The 21,161-nt window shown below is 42.9% G+C and overlaps 1 protein-coding gene across 3 annotated transcripts in view; it reads left to right on the forward strand.

Moving 5' to 3' along the window:
• Positions 1 to 21,161, forward strand: part of svep1 (sushi, von Willebrand factor type A, EGF and pentraxin domain containing 1) — an 82,699-nt gene that overhangs the window by 15,056 nt on the left and 46,482 nt on the right. For all 3 annotated transcript variants that reach the window (XM_069519134.1, XM_069519135.1, XM_069519133.1), the window contains 2 exons: positions 12,722 to 12,977; positions 14,254 to 14,430. In XM_069519134.1, the coding sequence (XP_069375235.1) occupies positions 12,722 to 12,977; positions 14,254 to 14,430 (433 nt within the window). The remainder of the gene's footprint in view (positions 1 to 12,721; positions 12,978 to 14,253; positions 14,431 to 21,161) is intronic.

Raw genomic sequence — 21,161 nt, forward strand, 5'->3', positions numbered from 1 at the left:
CTTAGTAAATGTCAGAAAGCCTTTAAATGCTTCTCTTATGCATTTGCTTTGACTGGTCTGGAGGGACAGTCAGTACAGGAAGCCAGCGGTGGAGGAGGTATTCATACATTTGACTTTTTCAGTAAAAGTACAAATAAATAGACAAAAATCTGCTCAAATAAAAGTAAAAGTACCACATTGACTACAAGTAAGTACTTTTACTTTTAATACCTGAAGTATATTTCAAAGCCATTAAGTGAATTGCACACTCAAACCTATTCCCTAGCAGTATACTGCATCATTAAGTCTCGGAGGTGGCTTTTACATCTGTGCTGCTGCTGCTGCTGCTCACTGATTACTTTTAAAAATATAAAAGATGTGACTTATTGCATTGAAAAAAAAAATAAATTGTGAAGTTGAAAGTACTGATATTTGCTGATATACAGTATGTAGTGGAGTAAAAGTGAAAAGTACCTGAAAATAAATCATCTTGTGTAAAGTACAGATACATGACTATTTGACCAAACGACAAATACTTAAGGAGTACTGGCGCCTAAAGAGTTTAAAGAGAGCTGCATCGATTTCATCCATGCTCGTCACCATTTTTATTTGGAATGGAATTTGGCTCTGGCGCTGGATGATTATGTTCCCATTCTTAAATCGCACCTAAAAAGCTCCGATTTTCTAACTGTGGAAAAAGCCGCCACTGATCACAACACCAGACGTTTTTCAATCTCTGAAAAAGAAGATGTGGGTGGTGAATCCGACATCTGGAACTGAAGACTTCCACTTGTGTTTCTCTACGGAACAGAAATTACAGATGTAAATAATAACAGTAAGACCATGCACCGCTGGGAGAGATCGCAACATCTGGAATGTGCTCTTAATTAAAGATGTAAAACTAAACTAAACACAACTAGACCTATGCTACATATTCTCTTGACCTGTGCACATTATCCAAAACATTCCAACAATGTTCGAACCCGGAGAAATCCCCAATTACATTCAAAGTAACGGGACGTTTAACTTTATTTGCCTTTTAATTCCATTATATCCTCTTTACTTTAGCCTGTAACTTCCAGGGCAAACGGCGTATGACGAAGGAAACACACGCTTCTTGCAGTATAGCCAGTCAGCTTGAATAAAACTTTAGTACCTGACCTCATCCACGACCATGATTTGTGCCTAGGTTTCATAGAGTCTCAAGTGAAGTCACATATTGTGTATTTAATCGTCCTGAGCCCTCCTGTTTAGATTTATCTACAGTGGAGCAGGTCCGATGTCTGATACCATGACTTAATGCATCATTACCAGAAATGAGCTTCACTCTTGGATGTGATCATAAAGCACCTACAGCTCCTAACACTCTTTGGTAGATTTACACGTCTGGTCGTGAACACACACTTTCCTACACACACCGTGTTCACTCACTTCAACGCACACTCTGTTCTTTCCACTGTGCATTCACACATAGACACACACACACACACACACACACACACACACACACACACACACACACACACACCTACACACAGATTCCCTCTTACTTAAAATACTGCTCAGCAATTGATAGGTGCTGCTGACACCAGCCGTGTGTGTGTGTGTGTGTGTGTGTGTGTGAAAGTGAGTGGGCAGGGTCAGTGAGAGTTCAGAAACGATTGGCGAGGAGTCTTTGAAGAATAATTCTCTGTTGGCAGGGTGAAAGGTCAGCGAGGCGTCAGTGTCAGCAGGGACAGGATCTGTCTGTCAGCAGCTCCACAGGCCTGCACTCAGCTGCCATGATCAACTGCGTGTATGATTCGAAAACAGTGGTTTCTTGATCTCGCTGGTTGTGTTTCCACGAGGCCTCCGAGCTGTTGAAACCAGGGCTATTTTAACCTGAGCACGTAGTTTTGGGGATAAAAGTTTCTCTATGTAATGCAGAGCCCCACTGAAAACTGTTGCAGCCCTAAAAGCATCAATCCTTAAATTGAAAGTGTATCATAGATCTGCTCCATCATCAACATTCGAGCCAGCAGTGTCACTTTAGCTTTTAGAGAACCATTATTATTCCACATGCAGCTTTTTAGATTGTAAAAGATTCAAGCAGTTTCAAATCACAAAGCCAATTCTTCTCAATATTTCATCAGCAGCGTCTCACCATCACATTTCCTGCTGTGCGGAGCAGAGGGTTGGACTGTGCACCGCTGACACTCATGGTCAGTTGTGCAGCAAAAGCAGTTTGAAGTGTGAGGATGATGCCAGGATGTTGCAGGATTCAGGAAACTCTGGCAGCCACGCATAGACTAAACTGTCTCCAGCTGCAGAAATCCAAGATAATGTCAGATATCATAAAAGAAATCACAACGATGCGTCAGTAGTTTTTAATAGTGTCTTTAAAGTGTGATTCTCCAAGTTTCCATGGAGAGTAGTGAGTTGTGCGAGGGTTGTGTGTAATCAGTCAGGAACTTTGATTTCTGTGTCCGAAAAGTTGTCAGCATCAGTATTCATGAGTTGCTCCGTGTTGATCATTCATATTGAAAGTGGGCGTGTGGAGGGCAGGATGTGAGGCACATTTCCAGGAGCACTATCTTGTATAAATGAAACACTACTTGCTGGTAAACCGTGGTTTTATCTCAGTGTTCTCTGTAAAGGAAACAAAATCTTTGGTGTTTCTGTGTTACAATGTTCATGAGCTAAACTCCACCACTAACATCTGCCAAATTTATCAGTTGGCACGAACAGCCATTTATATCCAGATAAAAGAACAGACTGGGTTTGATGATTGTAATAGTTATCTATCTTATTGTGAAGGCCCAAAAGTCCCTTTAAATTCCACCATGCTGCACCTAATTACACAAAGATGATTTGCTTTTATCCAGATCCACAAATTATTCCCTTGGAAATCAGCGAAAATGTCAAAAACACATCTATTTCACAATTATTAAGAAAAGTGATACAAATCGATGGTTAAAAAAAGGTTGTGTAGTTTCTAACTAACAGACAGAGAAACAGCAGACAAACATAAAGTAAAAAATCTACCTCACACCTCTGAAAACCTGCTCCCTGCTCACAAATCCATATAAAGTCGCCCGCTCTGTACTTAAAGACATAAAATCACAGACGTTCTTTAAGAATATGGATTTATTTTGGCATCTTGAGATTAGGATTTACCAAAAGCGTCACACATTGGCACCTGAAGAAACCCAAACTATCTCAAAGCGCCAGTAGTGGCAAACTAAATAACATGTTCTTATGGGCTAAGGCGTGTAGGTCTATTAGCAAACCACTTGCTATGCTGAGGTTAGAGTTCGAGAGTGCCAGATTCCATTGACTTGTTTTCTTTGGTGAGTGTGTGTCTGTGTGTGTGCTTGTTTATCAGACTGTGTGTGTTTGTGTGAATGACAGTGTGCGTAATTGGTACATGAATGTGAACCCACAAATCAGCCTCCATCCTGTTTTCTTTCTTTGTTCCTATGTGATTTTAAAAAAAAAACAAAAAAAACATGTCCCAGGTCTGATTGCGTAAGATTTCATTTTCTGGAAATATTAGTTTTAATCAGTTCATGTTTAAAAAGACGTTAACTGGCACGGAACTCATCCCCCAAGACAGCCGATTACGCAAAACCCCCCAAACAATTTCCAGTGGAGAACACGGAAACATACAAATATAATCCATTTTAATTCAGAGTATCTAAACACAGGTGTCTCCAAGCAACAGGGTATTTGTATAGTTTTGTGAGTTTTTTTTACAGTACGTACATCATCTCATGATCCAAATTTCTCTTGATTTATGATGGGATTTAGAGTGTTTGTAGAAATCCAAAGCCAACCCTTTACAATCTCCAAGCAATACCACCCAAAACTTGTTCTCCCCCTCCTCGTGTGACCTCCCAGCTCGCGCTTCCTCTCGATGCCATAAGGTCCAATATAATTTATCTTTCCGAGGAGGGCCGAGTCCAGAACAAACAGGAGAATCAATAAGTTGAAACCTCTCCATTAATCTGTACTACAAACACTGACGTCTCTCCAGTTACCTCCTCTGTCAGAGGAAATCTCCACCTCCAGCTGGTGCCAAGACAAACAAACGCCTCTGGAGAAGAAAAAAAAAAAGGGGGAGGACAGAGAGAAAGAGAGGAACATGAGGAAGAAGTGCAACTACAGCAACAAGCGTCAACATAACGAAGGAAAATGCTGCGTCTGTCTGTGCAGTGTGGTCTGAGCTAAGTCTGGACAAGATGGGATTCATTTTCATGGATGTTTTAAGAAGGCGACAGTCCCCAAATCATTCCCTACGTCTAAGCACTTTCAACACGCCAGACTGGAGTCAAGAAAAGCACCGCACGCCACCACACTGTTGTCTTTGTTTATTTCCAAATCAAAGCTCGGCCTCAGAGATGACGCTGCGGCTGCGCTGCGCTCGGTTAGTGAGGTGATGATCTCATGGATGTCACAAATATGACATAATCCGTGGTATCTCTGCCTCTACTCAATATAGTTCTGGTGAAAAATAGTTTTCTATGACACAGAGATCATTTTTACAGCTTTAATTCACTTTAATGACTCAAGGTTTTCGAAAATATGTAAGATTAAGTATCAGGTTTATCAGGTTTTTATGCTGGATAGACAGAGAGACATCAAAATTGAACAAAGCTTTATTGGCCTGCACATCACGGAGAAAGATATGCGATATAATTGAGTTTATTTGGTGCTTAGATGCCTTAGATGTCGTCTAACCCTAACCCCTTAGATTTGATGATGGGATGGAGATGATGCAGAATGAGATGATGAGTGGACTCAGCTTGGCTCAGGGTGGCGGTGAATCACTGAAATGACAGGCGAGAGAGGAGAACAGATTTATGACATGACTGGCGGATTGAGACTGAGCCCAAATCTGATTTGACTGCTGGAAACAACCAGAGGCAGCTGTTGTATCCAGAGCTGGGATGGTGCAGGGCTCGAGGTGGGTCATTCAGGGATCTCTGTGCTGAAATGACAGCTGAATGAACATTTTGACAGCTCATAAGCGATTGGCTCACATCGAGAGTGTCAGGTTTTGATTGGATGACAACTTGGATGTGCTGGTGGAGCTTCGAGATAGAGGAAATTGTGAATTATGCTGCGGTCATTGCACACGCCAACTGTGACATCAACACGACGCCTTCTCCCTTTTATACTCACGCTTGAGGTGCAGTCTTCTTCTAAGCGATGGGTGTCACCGCCAGAGAAAGGCAAAGAACAAGAAACTCCACAAACCAGAACAGATTTGGCTTGTTTACTCCAGGAGCACCACTTTGAGCTTGTGCACGCTGCTTCACCTCAACAAACCAGGGTTTTTCTATAGTTAGCTGCAGAAAGCCTCCTCATTACCAAAAGTCTCTGTAATCTCCCTCCAGGAACCATCTGAGAAAGTCTATGTTTGCCTATTGTTGAGGGATTCTTGTAGAGAACTGTTTGCAGGCTTCCCAAAGTGTTGGGAGGTGCAGGACCAGTCAAAATGATGCATTTTTGGTGTAAGCAAGGACGGGAATGGCGAGTATAAACTTGAACACTCGCTGAGCTTTTTCTTATAGTTTCAGCTCCTGAACATATCAAGCAAACTCGTCTTCATCAGATTAAAAACATCAACGAAGTTCAAAAATATACTAAGAATGAAACTGGCCGACATCCTCGACATACAATAAATTATATATTGTGCAGACCATGTTACTGCACATTTACTTGGATAACGTTCAAAATCTAAGAACCCACAAAATTAAAGAGATGAGATCTGATATGCAAAAGTAGCAACTCTGTAAAAACATGCTTTGCTTTCTACTGTACCATAGTAAGTCATACTGACAGATATATAAACCCTCCATTTAAATATTACAAATGTCCAACACATGCCATGAACATGGAAAACTGTTAAAATATGAATAACCAGCATACATGACATGGGGCAGATTGCCAAGCCAGGCTGAGCCCAGCACCGTCCAACTGGCGCTCACACTCCAACTGCTCTTGTTATTCTTCCTCCCACTCAATCAAACCAGCTTTCCACTGTCCAATTACCCAGAATGCCGTGTCCGATCGGAGCATGGTCAGTGCCTGAAATGTTTCTCTCAGCATTTTTGTTGACAGAGGCCAGTAGGGTGTGGTAATTGAATTGGTTTCTCATTTGCCAGCCAAGATAGCCTTTTCCCCTTGTGATGTATTTTGTGGAATTAGCTCCTCTCCTTCTCTCTGTGTCTCTCTCGCGCTCTCGTCGCCGCTCGTTCGAGTTGTTGAGTTTGATGAATGGTGTTGTGACAGAAACCGTCGAGCTAACACACACAGCTGTCCAGCCGACCGTGTCAGGCAATTAACCGACTGTCCGCACTCTCTTCTCACAACACTCTGGATGCAATCGCAGCAGTGAGTCAGGCTGGGTTCACTTCGGGCCTAGTTACAAGTCCGGCTTTGGTGAAGACTTCTAAATCATTATGTCGTGGTGAGTCCGTCAAATTGGGAGTATTTTTCCTGTAATGACTCTCCTGTTCTGGGAATACTTTTCCATCCCTAACATTTTGCCAACTACACCCCAGACAGGTTAACAATTATCTGTGTAGTCTCTGTGTAACAGTGGTTTTCTAAACCTCTACTTTAAGCACAATGATTGATGGCTGATCTTTCCCTCAAATATTGTTGTGCTTTTTGCATCTACTTTTCTGAAAGTGCAGTGAAGTTGTAACTAACTAACTAAGACTGGAAAATACATTTTTTTGTATGTTTATGATATTCATCTAAATGAAATTAGTTGCAGTAAGGTTAGAGCTCCGATATGCAGAGTCCTGCACGGGTCCATCCACTCGTCTCAGTTGTATGTTTCCCTCTGTATCTGTCACAGAGGACTGTCAAGACACAGCTGGACAGCAGCCTGCTTCCATCTGTCTGTACTGCAACAGTAGAGAAGTCATTCACCATATAAACTTCAATATAAAAAAATACTGGGTTAAAATACAGCACATTTCTGTCCATTGACAGTGAACTGTGCATGCTTCGTTGCAGAGCTTTGTGTTCCATATGTTTTTGAGATAATCCATCACAGGTCAAGTTTTATTAGCTTCCATGTGAGCAAACATCAGCGAACTTGCTCACATCAACTTTTTTAAAAACAAAGAACTCCTCAAAAAGCAATGCTCTCTGACTGGGAGGTGTTAATCACCGGTGCCGGAGCCTTCATTTAGTGCAGAGAGCTTTTCAAACTTGCTTTAGCAGGGGATGATAACCAAAACACAGCCCAAAATAAAGATGATATGACATTTATGAGGTGGTTTGCCTGCTGTATGTGAGACAAGTTTCAAGTCTCTGCAAGTTGAATATCATACCACACTGTCATGAACAGAAACTGACAGGCTGAAAGGTAAGAAATCAATCTGAAAAGCTCTATTCAAGCACTTTCATACATGTTTATAGTAAATAATAAATGATTTGCAGTACTGAGGCTAAAACAGACAGCGCCACCTGTATGGCTCTTTGCATCCTGGGTGGCCCTCATGGAAACTTAACTTCTAACCCCTGCTGTGTGGCCCCCAGCTGAGCCGAACAAGAACATGGAAAGTTTTGGGGAGCAAAGTTAGAGAGAAACACAGATTATGTTGCGTGAAACAAATGAGTGAGAAGCAGCAAATGGAATCAGAGCTTGAAGGCAAAAGGTGATACACGTGTTTTACATGTGCGCTCAAGTCCAAACATTTCAGGATTCATTGGCCTTCAAAGTGGGATCTAACCACAGTTAAAGGTTAGGAAACATTTGAAAAGCAACATGTGGCTCAAGTGATCACGGTTTTTCACTCATTAGATTAGGAAGTGTCTCTGTAAGTGACCCAGTTCATCTCAAATATCCAAAGTATGTGTCCCAGAGATGTTGCTCAACAAAACCAAAGTTGAGTGGAGTGTGTGTAATTCACTTGTGTGCATGTTGTTCTGTCGGGCCCCCGCGGGCTTGTTGTTGTTATTCTTACCACCCAAGCCAAGAGCAGATACCCTGTAAAAACAAGCGCTCTCGCTTCCGACCGACGGGGAGAAAGCTTTTCCAAACTGATGCAGTCGGGTTGCGTTTCTGGTGCACTGCACTGGAATGTCTGCAAATAAGCGTTTTGTTTTTATTTTTAGAAGGTGGATCTCGGTTTAAATGATAGAGTTGTCTCATGCCGTGGTGTGGTCTTCATTCTCTGTTAGTGACACATGAGGAAACAGTGTGAGGTGAAGGTGGTGACTGAAAACTCAAGTATCAAGAATTGTTAGAGGTTTGAATTCTATTCTCAGGCATGAAGCTCACTTTTTATGCAATTCTAAAATCATTATATGCTTCACTCTTCTATGCATTCAGGTTACAGTAATCAATCATTTAATTAGGATCCTTGTATATAAATTGTTTTTCACTCTCAAGAAAAAGCAGCTCCATTAATTTTGACACCTACAATCATACCAAACTGCTTTTTTATTGGATCCCTGATCAGTGTAGCCACTGAAGGATCTGTTTGTGTGAACAAATCGAGATTTTCTCATGTTAATTGATGCATAACTATTACTAAGTTAGCTTCACCTTATTGTTGTCGATCTTGTGGACTGAACCGTTTCCCTGGAACAGCAAATACACAGTCTGATTTGTTTTCTGGCTCAGGGAGATGCATGTACGTGGCTAAAGCAAAAAGTGTGTTACACATTTTTTTTGAAAAAGCCGAAGAACCCTGAGAAACTAGAAAGAAATCTTTGCAAGAAGTTGGTCCAAGAGAAGTTATGAAGCAGAAGGTTTGATGTAGCTTCCAGGATTCACTGCTCAACACATTTTATTGAACCTCATACTCTGTGTTCATCATTGAGGCAGATGTTTTCTTTTTACTTAATCGATACGCTGCACTCACAACGGAACAAACAGTTCATTGATCTTTGGATCTGACGCTCCTGCTTAAAGCATCTCCTACTTTGTACCTACCATATAAAAATGTTTGGCAGCGAGTCGTCTGTAAAAGAAATGAAGGAAAACGTTTGACTCTTATATGTTGACTTTGAGTGTATTTCAGATCATTAACCAGCTCTGCTTGAATCCAGGTGGGTTCAGGCTCTGATCAAAGTCTCCGTTGGGAATGATTGGAGGCTGAAGCAGCATGTAGGTGATCGGGGTGCGGCTCATTTAGCATTCAGAATAGCTGCCATGCATATATAAGCCTTTGATTAGCAGCTGGAGCACCTTGGCACCGGCGTCGGCCCCTCAAGGTGTGGAAAGGTTTCCTAGTCCTTCGTGCCAAATGCAGCGTGGTGCCTTCGTTTGAAGTTGCGATCATACAAGCATCTGTTCGGAGATGTCGAGTCTTTGAGGATGAGGACTCACCTTGTCATCACTGGACTGAAGGAGTTATTAATATGGTTCATTAATATTAGGGGTTTATAAGTGGGTTGGAAAATGAGAGGTGTATTGTTCTGCATGTGGCATATCTGAAATACAAGTTTGTTATTGAGTTGATTTATCATGTCTACTTTATTATTCATGAAAAAAAGAAGTAATGAAATTGTATGAATTTCCTGTACTTAGACTGTCACTATTCTTGGTGTTATTCGGACAATGCAAATTTATCCTAAATACTATAAATTATGGTATTTGAAAGGATGTTTTACAACTAAACCAAAAACATTATGACCCCCAAACCCTAGACTACTTAAAATGACAGAAAAAAAACTTTTTCATTTGCTCAATGTCGCATCCACTAACATGGAAGAGGAGGATTTTACGACAAGTACTGCAGCCAGCCACCAGGGGACGCTTGAAAAACTATGGCATCACTTTTGGGGCGCTGTCATGTCGGTTTTGAGGAAACCTGCAACAGTATTTGTACACTGGTATCCTCCTCATCTATTTACTCGACTATGTTCCTTTATGTTCAGTTTACTATCTACATGTAGCATGTGTGTAAATCTGATTCGACTGCACATGTGGAGCGTCGTCTCTCTCTTTTGCCTCTTGCCAAAGTTTGAGGCGTCTTGGAGGGAGATGGATCCGCTGCTCTCACCACTAATCCCCCCCGGCCCTCTGGTCCCCGCGCTATCACCGCTGCTCTGACAGATCTCATCGGCTCCACACCAGACACACTCGAACTGTCCCATTGCTGCAGGCGTATTATCTCTTCTCCGGACAGATGCTGGCATTGAAGGGTCTGCCAAGTGTGTAATTGAAAAAATGCACAGGAAGGACAACAGAGAGAGGCCCTGAGCTAACATTTTCACATACGACACTAAATACAGCAAACAGATTAACAAGCAAAGAAGAAACATGGGAATCAATGGCAAAAATGAATTATGGGAAATAGAAAACACACGTTAAAAGCATTGCGTTGCTCTATAAAACTGATTTAAAAAGATTTTTTAACATGCTGAGCGAGGATAACGATTCCAAGGTGAGGATGGCTTGCAGCTTATTCCAAACATGTGGTGCAAGAACGCAATAGCAAATTCACACAGCTCAGTTGGGTCCTTCTCTGATATTTAATTCAATATTAACTATATTTTATTATTACTGTATTTATCTGATTATTACTTTTCCTTGTCCGCTTCACTTCCTAATTTATTTCACACTAAACTATGTACAAACCCTGTCACGATAATCATCTTGTATCTTCTAACTTGTATTATATGTAACTCCTGGTTCAATGCATACGCCTTGAATTGTAAGGTGCATGCAGAGAGTTGCTGTAAAGGGCATCCCCTTCCCACACACAGGCTCCTGCGGTTGCCTTTATGTTAATACTCTAACCTAAAGTATGTGGGGACTATTCACAAGGCTGTTATTAGTGGGTATGCATGCGTATATGCTCCGTTTGGTGGCATCTCCGCACTTGCTAACACCAACCGCTGACTCATAGCCGAAGCAGAACCCACTGTGACCCCAGCAGCACTGCTTTGAGCCTGACGCCTAATAAAACACCTCAAACATTCACGCACGAAGAGGAGACGACGACAATCACGGTTATCGAGCATGAAAAGACCTTAAATGACAGAAGCATCCCTCTGCTGGCAGCCGGTACACGAGCCAGGGAGGACCAGGGAGGGTGCGGTGGCCGCCCGATGGGGTGCACCGACTGCTGGGTTGCGAGAGCAGCAGGCGGCCTGGAGCTTTGAGGATCAGAGAAAACCAGGCTCACCCTCCTCTCTATTCTCTCCCTCCATCCTTTTCCCTCCTTCACTCCCTCGCCTCATGGGCTCTGTAATTACGTCGCTGCTTGAAGCTCGGCCAATTAGACAATAAAGACCAGAGCTTTCTCTCGTGCTCCCTTCCTCGGCGGTCACACCCTTTGCCCGTCTCCACACTCTTCACCTCATAAGTAGCTATTATATCCTGATTGGACTCACACACATCCTTTGTTTTCATCCCGTTTTCACAACACACTCTTGACCTTTCTGCCTTTCAAGTAAGTGGATTTTTGTCCCATTTACTTCATCCTGGCTCATCTTGCTTTTCTCTTTTCATCCATTGTTTACTGGTTTTCATCCACATACCCTCTTAACCTCATTTAAAACACACAAAACAAAACCAGACACTTTCAGCTTGGCCTCCCCCCGGCAAAGCGAGCAGATGGTCCTGTTATTTTTTATTCTTTACTCCAGAGAAAATAAAGATATGTTTCTCTGACTTTAATGTCCTGTCTAATTGTATGTGGTGGATTGTAAACGGTGGCTAAAGTTAGTTTGGGAACTATAGCCGGTGTCTGGGGCGGACACAGCAGCCTGGTCTGTGCTGCCCGGTGGTTTTCGACCACTGGCAGGCAGTCTGTACTCTGCAGGAGAAATAACTACAATTGTCGAGCTTTCTCCTCTTTTTTTTTCGTCCCTCCTCCCTGCGCTGCCCTCGTTGCCTGTCCTGCTGATGTAGGGTTTTGAGGAAACCTAGAATTGAGGGCTGTTTTTAGTGGTCGTGTGTGACGTTCTTCGTTATTGAATTTAGTCATGTCACCAAAGCTGGAGCTATGTTGGTAACGTGCTGGCAGGGAGAGCAAAGCGTGGGACGTGTGTATTTGAATGGTCGACCTTTGCAATAATTACAGGAACAGCATGAGTTCATTAGGCTCAAAAATTACGCACTTCACAGATCAGACTCCCAGAATCTTTGGAAGTGCACTACTTATTTGAATTTTTAAGATTTGAGTCAACTTTTCTTTTCTAATCAAATTTCGATATGAACGAAATCTCAAATTCCAATAGATTCACATCTGGATAGCACATATGGTTCTGCTTATCACTTATACACTTTTTTAATCGCCTAAATTTGAGCCCTGAATTTGCAGATATGTGGCTCTGATCCGCAGACCGTCTCCATGCTGTTTGACAAAATTCTTGCATCGGTGGTTAAAGAGGATTGTAGTGTTTGAATCTGTTGAGTGGGACAGTGTGGAGTTATAATTTAGTTATTTTAGTTAGTTATAATTTTTCATGTCCATGTGACAGAAGCAGTCCCTCTCTTTGGTTCGAGCACATTACTCGTTCTGTGTCACGTAGACTCTCCTACGTGTTCGCTTGGGTTGCAAATTTTCAGCAACCGCTTCTGTGCCGTGTGAGAGAATGTGAAAAAATACGCAAGGAAATCAACATAATATGAAGTTTTCTTATTACGCTGAAGTTGTTGAGTTGATCTTGTCCAGTGAAACTCCTTTTTCATGTTTAATCAACGTAAAGAAAGTGCTGGACAGACTTGATTCATACATGTGAACGTTACTTAATGAGTTTTATATTTTCCTTTTTCCAACAGCAAATCCTGCGTCACTCTCGTTCGAACGCCACCAAGGTCATTTTCCTGATCACCGACGGCTACTCTAACGGCGGGGACCCTCGGCCGGTGGCGGCAGCTCTGAGGGAACGCGGCGTCGAGATCTTCACTCTGGGCATCTGGCAGGGGAACATCAGGGAGCTCCACGACATGGCCTCACACCCCAAAGACCAGCACTGCTACCTGGTGCACAACTTTGCAGAGTTTGAGGCGCTGGCTCGTCGAGCGCTGCACGAAGGTAAGGGTAACAGCTGGGGGTTATGGGAGAAATCAAACTGCTTTTATTTTACATCTTTTAAAGACAGGATCACAGCCCTCTGGGGGTCATGTAATCCCAATTCAAAAGAAACATCTGCGATTTCATTACACAGCTGCATCAAATCTCACCCTTTTCCCACGTACACAATTTAACTGCACAAGGTAGTCCTGTGTTTGAGTAAATTAAAGTTTACGCTGCTCGTTTTCTCTGTGAAGCCTCAATGCTTCCATCATCACCATTTGACCTGCAGGAATATTTTTTTAAGTGACCCTGTTTAACTTCAGTGTTTACATAAAAAGAGAATGTACAATATTTTAAAATGGAATCTGACAACGTGTATTTCACATGGGTTCTTTTCTGTCATGTGCTGCCAGCAGCTATTAGTCCTCACTTCTCCACAGATTGGACAGAACAAGGCACTTTTCCCACACTTAACGGGAACTTCCCACAAATTGGTAAAAAAAAAAAAAAAGGATTCAGTCATAAAAACTTAAACTATCGCCTCAAAATGTCACCGTTAACTACTGAGTGTGTAGCGAGCTGGAAATCATGCACACGCACCGTACATGCAAAAATTACATTTCTCCTCCTTCCTCTTCCTCTTCTTCATTGTGTTCGTCATCGTTTTTGTCTTCGTCTTCTTCTTACCCGTCTTCTTCTTCCTCGCCTTCTTTTTCTGCACTCCTTCTCTACCTTCCTGTTCTCTCAATTACAGGAAAATAAAAAAGGAGCAGGTTGACGTGTAGAAAAACAGCTGAAGTTTCCATTTTGCCCCCGGCCCAACTCTTAATTGCAGTCTCAAACCATTTCTTTTGATTTATGGCCTTTTATTAGTCACTACTGTGTTTCGGAGCAGTTTATACACTGGGGGAAAAAAGGATATGGCCATTTGCTTCTCAGCCAGTTGTACATGTGTGGCTTGTAGGTGCTGCAGTTTTTTTATTTTCACACTGCACAGGTCTAGCCTGTAGCCAGCCTCAATTACATAATGGACAGAACAGGAAAGAGAGGTGTTAGACTTTCCCTTTGCAAATGAGTGTTTTTTATTTCATCATCATTAAATAGTGAAATAGATAAACTCTAGCAAGACTTGGTATAAAAGCAACTTGACGTGTTTTGACTTGCTGTTGCTGGGTTTTTTTACAAGTGCCAGAAACCCCCACTTTCAAGTTTTTGTTTTAGTCGCACTTAAAGTAAATTGTGTGATTGCCAGGCGGTGTAATCTGATCCCACAGTGTTTGTTTTCCACCCACAGACCTCCCCACAGGCGGCTACATCCAGGAGGATCTGTCCCGCTGCTCCTCTCTGTGCGAAGCGGGCAGGGATTGCTGCGATGTGATGGCGAGCTGCAAGTGCGGCACACACACCGGACAGTACGACTGCATCTGCGAGAAGGGATACTACGGGAAGGGGCTGCAGCACGAGTGCACAGGTAGGACAGAGGGATGGATACCAGCGTCTTCACAGGGTTTTGGCAGCAAGTTCCTTTTTTTTTTTTGATTGTCTCAACAAGCTCTTTGTTTAGTGTTTCAATCTCAAAAGGCCTCTCCTCTTTGGGGTTGGACATGTTTTAAGAATGTGGTCTCCACCTTGTCAGGACCACTTTGCCTCAGGTTGCCCTTAAGCTCACTTTGGGCAAAAGTTAAAATAAGCAGCCCTTCCACTTAACGGCGTGTGAGCGGTCCGCAGGGCAGATCGCTATCAAAAAAACCCAATAATGTGGGCGGGAGTGGAGGTCTGAGGCAGCGATGTGTTTGTGTGTGTTCAGGACCTCGGCGGCCTTCCCTCACCTCTGACTCTCGGACTCCCAGCTGGACGATCACATCCTGTTTCTTCCACCTTCAGTCTCTTCCTCTAAATCTCATCTTGTGCGTCCATTTCTTTCTGCTCCACATTCAACGATAAATGCTGCTGTCATTTTAAAATTAACTGCCTTTTCTCTGTGGCTCTTACCGCTTCGCCTCCCACTTCTGTTTCATACGTATACATTTGAGGAACTAAGACATCTGTTTCATGTGTCGCCAGAGGGCTTTGCCTTTTACCCTTGTGTTCTTTACTACTGGTTATTTATAATGTCGGGGCTTTAGGACTTATTATTTTATTGTTGCACACAAACGTGACTTAGATAAGAGCATCAGCAAAATCCATTTGTTTTTAGATGAATTTTGACTTGAACTAAAACATCCTTAAACTGGCTAAAGTGCAGAAATTAATTATTGAGACTGAAAATATGCGATGAATGACATTTTCCAGAATTTTTTCCGCTAGTCCCACGATAAAATGTGAGAATGCACCAGAAAATTGCTTTTGTCTTGTCTTCCTCTCGAACACAAACATTTACATTTCCTATCATCTTTCCTCCTTATACCCTTGAAGTCTGAAAATATTTTCAGTTTTTAGATAATCTCTTTTAGCTCCACAGTGTTTCATTTGACGTGAGGACGCTGGAGCAGTTTCAATCAAAATTCAGAGACGTGTCGAATTATTCTCTTTCTGACTCTCTTTATTATTGAGCCCCTGACAAGTATATTGGTTTTGTCTCTGCTGTTGTGAGACGGGGGGGGGGTTGCTCTTTTATGTGGTCAAACCCTCAAATTCCACCAAAATGTGTTTCTGTTGAAAGATCCCACACAGAAGTGACAGATGATCATTGCGGCATCGCAATAATTATGTTTTGCTTGAGTGTGTTGCTTAAAATAAACCCAACGCTGCAGACAATCAAGTTAAAACACTTGGCAGCAACGTGCTGTTCTTGGGTCTGTTAAATCTCCACGTTGCACAGAGTAATGTTGCAATGATGCAGGTGGTCTCAGTCGTTAAAGTGTAAATGTTAAAGGCTGAGTATTCAAACTCACAGAGGAACACAGCAGCCTGTGTGAGAGCAGAACAACTAACAGATGCACTGGGCGGCGTGTGTATGTGTGTGTCTGTGTTGCACGTCAGTCATTTAGACGACTCACCCTTTGTGCAGGGGAGACAGGTGGGAGGGAATGAGGGGAGAAAATCAACTCTTGAGTGCACAAGAGAAACTCAACCGCTTAAAAGACAAGTAATTCAGATTAGTGTTCAAAATTCACTGAGAGAAAACGAGATGGACAGGAGGGGAAGAATTTGCGAAGCGAGAGCCAAAGTAAAGGGCATCGGGGTCATCGTGCCAAAAAGCACGCCTCCTTAATGCTTATCAGATGTTGTCGAGACTGGAGCCCCGTTCTGCTTATTAATCTGTTTTAATGGTTTAATTAATAGCAGAGTGCAGACTGCAGAGTTGGCTCGGCCAGCGAAGGGAAGGAAGGACACAGCGAGGAGCTGCAACCGCAACGGAGGACGGCTTCCTCTGTCTGTCTCCGTCTCCTCGTCTCTTATATTATGAGAAGTGGGGAATTGCAGTGTCAACACTTTATTGTCTATAAGTCGTCATCCTCACACGGAGAGTGTGCAGGACAGTATGCCACACTGCTGTTATGGATTTGCTGGCAAGCGAAGGCTCTGTTAGCCCTGTTCAACTCCATTTCGGTTTTCTTAACTGGTGCGAAATACCCTCGTATGTGTTTCTGAGCTCTACATTTATAGAGGCTTTTATTCTCTAATAACTTAGAAGGCTTTTTGAAAAGTAACGGTGGCTCCAAAACCAATTAGATTTGCGGTGGAAGGAGTACGTAACCAGGGAACATGCAAGTAAACTCCACAAGCTCCTGCTGTTCTCCTGCGTCTTGCTTTAATATTCTCCTGCTTGAACCTCAGTGGGCTTGGCTGAGCCGTAGGTGTTATGTGAATTGTGGGTAGGCCGTGTGATTCAGTAAAGGCAGACAGACCCGCTGCCTGTGTTTTGTCACTCTGGTTTGTGTAAGTTCGATGGTCGGTGCCTTCAGGTGAAGGTTTGAAAAGGTTTTATGCTTCTCAGATTTAGTTTTCTCACATTCAAAAGTCCTTGACACGTGTGAATATGATTTGAGCGAACTTTGGGCCTGTCAGACAATTATTATTATCTTTGGCTGAAGGACTCTGCTGGAAACAAACACTGTCCAAATCCCTCCAGAGCACAGCAGTGTTGTTTATGAATCTGTCGACAGCCAAGTGAAACAGCCTCTTCCACAAAACACGCCTGGAATCCCATCTGATAGACGACGAACCTGTATCCTGCGCAGAAACAGAACGTTGTTGTTTCTCTCTAATACCGATCTCAGGCTCTCGATATCTCTATCACAGAGGATCACCGGAGGAATGGGGAAGTGGATAAGAGACGCGGGGGGTGCAGGAGGGCAACATGTTTTCCTCCTGTCACACATTCTGGCTTATCAGCTTCTCCTGTAGCCAGAGAGGACGACAGGAGCTCTGGACTGTGTTAATGTGGTGTCAGTCGGGCTTTGTTCTGCTCAGGACGAGAGAGAAGAGATAGAGAGAGGTATATGGAGAAGAGAAAGGAATGACCAGTAAAGAAAAAATAAGCTTGTCAGGAAAATATTGAAGAAAATATTTGTTGAGATAGAAACCGACCTTGTCAGGATCAGTAGTTCCAGTAGTTCTCATGGGGACCAGTCCAAATTTCTGGTTACAGCTTGGCTCATGCTACAGGAACATGAGACCAGTATAACCTGATTCAGATCCCAAGAGTCGGAGGAGAACCCTGGTCTGGAACCTTGATCGGTATCTGCAATTTTTAAACTTCCCCATCAGAATCCTCAGCGCTGCCACAATAGCTATCAAACATGTCTGATATTCAGGCTTCACCTTCTTCATGAGATCACGTCAGAGAGGTGACGTGAGGTGGTGCGTTGCCGCGTCTGGAGCGATGTGTGTGTATCGATATACATTTTGAGGAAAAAACTTAAAACTTAAAGAGCAGATATTGTTTTTGAATCAGGCAACTTTGAATTCAAGAATGTTCGGTTACCATACGAGCATTTTCTGGAGCTTTCAGCTGCATCTCACTTCATCAGATGGAGTTTGCTCTGTTGATATCAAAAGTCAGCACTTGAGTTTAGTTTTGTGGGATCACAGCCGAGCAAAATATGTGATCACTGAGAAAAAAGCATTTTTTGTCCAGCTGTATTTTTACACTATGTTTATGTTTATCGCTCTTTCTCTTCTCTTCTAACATCCATCAGTTTGTTGATGGATCTTTTGTACCGTGCGAGATGATGAATTGGATGATTTACTGTCACTGGGACATGAACTTCTGACTGGAATACTGCGACAAAACAGTTCTTCAGAACTGATCCTGGAAGAATTTCACAATGTTTACCAAATTAATTTCAACACAGCCTCTTGATCCCGAGAGGAGACGCGTGGCCTTGACGAGCGTCGACTCGACCCTGAATGTAGCACGTCCATCTCTCTGTGGACAGGACGGCACCAGTCTGTTGCATGCGGCTGTAACTGCACGTGCGGAATCCTCCAGGTGGACATAAATTCAAGGAATTAAAATGCCAGGAGGAGGGGGGGTTGCTCAGTTTAATGGAAGACAATGAAAAGTGTAGAAATAGGAGGAATGTTGCAAACCTCTGTTCTTCTCCTCTTGGCCTCATCCACGTCTTTTTCTCCTGTGTAAATGAAGAACAGTCAAAATGAAATTTAAAGAAAAAGCTACAAAGGGTAAAAGTTTTTGTGAACTCTGGAGGAATGCTGCTGAACTCGACACCACGTCGGTTATCGCTGTCTCAGACGCTCTGCAGCTCATCTCGCTCCAGGCAGTCACGTTAACCATGACACTTACTTACACACAGCAGTACACAGCAGTACACATATATACTGCCCGGGGATTAACACATACGCACAGCCATGTGTTTTTGGCGTGCTTTGCATGCCCACACCTCTGACCCATTAAAATATACCATTCAAGGATGTGACGCGTACCAGATCTCTGAAGAGGCAGCGGTGCGGAGTCTGTTTATAGCACCTGGGACAGCTCATCCACGCTGGCATTACACAAGTGAGCTTTTTACATCACTGATGTTTAAATGCACTGTTAATGTGCTTTTTGGAGCTCAATCAAAATGTAAACCATTCATATAAGTATTAAGAGAGGGAAACAGAAAGAGTTTCGAAGTAGGTTTAAGTTCCTTGGCCGTTCATGCAGAACTTTTCAAGGTCTGGACCAAAGTCTGATCAACCAAATATCACAGAGCCCCCAAATTTGTGTCACTAAAGGACGGTCAGCGAATCAAAATATTGTCGTTCACCTTTTGGAGAGCATTAGTGTTTTGCAGCACATGTGAAAGACTCAGTCACACAGTGGTTTATAAGACACCTTGTCATTTACCAGAATGTTGTTTGTCCTTGGTAAATGTCAACCCTTTGATGGCGTTAGATGAAAGGTCACAGCAGTAATATAATCTTAACTTCTGTTTGCTCGGTCGTTGTAATTTGCACCTAAATGCTTTCAAAAGTAAATATATCTTTACCAGAGGAGTGAATTTACACAGCTCGTCCAACAGGTTACATAAACCTACTTATAAAGACTCTCTATTTCCTGCTACCGCATAAATCCTAATCCCTGCAGCATCAATAACCACAGCAGACTGTCTGCTTCCGACCCGTATGTCTGTCCAACTCCTTGTTTCTCATTTTTTTTGTGGTGGAAAAAAACTCTTTCAGTTGCTCAACACAAAGTCTGGCTCAGTTTTAGGGGAAAAATGCAGAGAGGAGTTTTTTTAGGGGGTCAAGAACAGTCATTCCGCCAACTCCCTCGATTACATCGCTTGAACTGATTGGATGGAAGTTTACAGATTCCTAACCTTGAGTCTTTGGTCTTTGTGGTGGAAGGATGGAGCGTCAAAATGTGAACTACATCCTGCGTGAACTGATTGTGGAAGTATAAAAAGTTGCGTCTGCCCTCATACTTCCATGTGTTCGTTCCGTTGGCAAGGTTTTTAAGGAATACAATCCACTAGAGGGCAGAACCCCCCATGAGCTCCACTGTTTCTGCTCCATTTCGTCCGTGTCCGTAAGCTTTCGGAAGACGTGGACAATACAGATGAAAGAATGGAATTCTTCTGTTTCCATATATATATATATAAAATTTTATATAAATTAGCTTTTAGTCGAGTAAGGTGCAGATCGTCAACCTTATGGGACTGAAATGCAAAGACGCAAATTCATAGAAACAATTAACACAAATATTTTTCCAGCTTGGTGTAAATGTTTTGTAGTTTTTGATAGTCGCAGTATTTCACCTGCCTCCCTTGTGTTTCTTATCCCGCTGAACTCTGCACAGTGACCCCAGGCCTCGGCTATGGCTTCGTGAACATGATGTTATTTTAACGAGCAGAAACGAGAGCCACAGCTATGAAAATAAATGAACTTGAGCAATTTGTTAAAAAGTGAAATGCAAGATGAAAAAGAGGGGGAAATACCTACGACTGGGTTTCTCTGCTGCTTTTAAATGGTCCCACAGTGTTGAAGCTGCCCTCAGGTGCTTCCAGACAGACTTTCATGTGTTTTTCGAAGGTGTTTGAAGTTTTTTTCTTCAGAGCAGATTGTACACATCAGTTTTAAAGTACAGTGCAGTGTTGAAATCCATATAAGCCCCTCCCTCAGCACCACATGTTTCAGCCAGGTCCCACCCTCTCTTCCCTCATTAAATGACACATATAGGTCTGTAAAAGGCCCTAATTGATGACTACTGAAGCCGTGTTTGTAGGTCACGCATGCTGGAAAGCAGACGTGTCTTGTGTTATAAACCGAGGCCTCTCTGTATGCGCGTGTGTGAAAAAAGAGACAGAGATGAAGGAGCGACGAGGCAGCGAGGCTATAAACTGGCCCTAATAGGACCCTCCTCTGCAGGAGAACATGAAAAACAAGGAGGCGTGACACAACCAGTGGTGCGGAGCAGAACCTCAATGTGTCATTAACAGTCCCCCTCTGCCCACCCGTCCCTCCTTCTTCCTTTCCATCACTCCGTCTTATTTTCCTCTCCTCTTCTACGGCATACGTCTCCTGCAGCTACCCCCTCGTCTCGTCTTTCAGAGCCTCTCTCGGCTACTGTGCCATGTCAACAGGTGCCCGCACATAAATTAGCCATTAACTGAGATATTACGTAAACCAGAAACACCTCTGTGAGTCAGCTCAGCTCTGGTTTCTGGTCTCAGGAGTTGACCCGGGGCACGGTGGAAAGACAAACATAACCTGTGTGTGTCAGGCAGGTCGCAATTCATGATGTTTTTC

This window comes from Paralichthys olivaceus, chromosome 22 (assembly GCF_024713975.1).
Source record: "Paralichthys olivaceus isolate ysfri-2021 chromosome 22, ASM2471397v2, whole genome shotgun sequence".
Lineage (NCBI taxonomy): Eukaryota > Metazoa > Chordata > Actinopteri > Pleuronectiformes > Paralichthyidae > Paralichthys > Paralichthys olivaceus.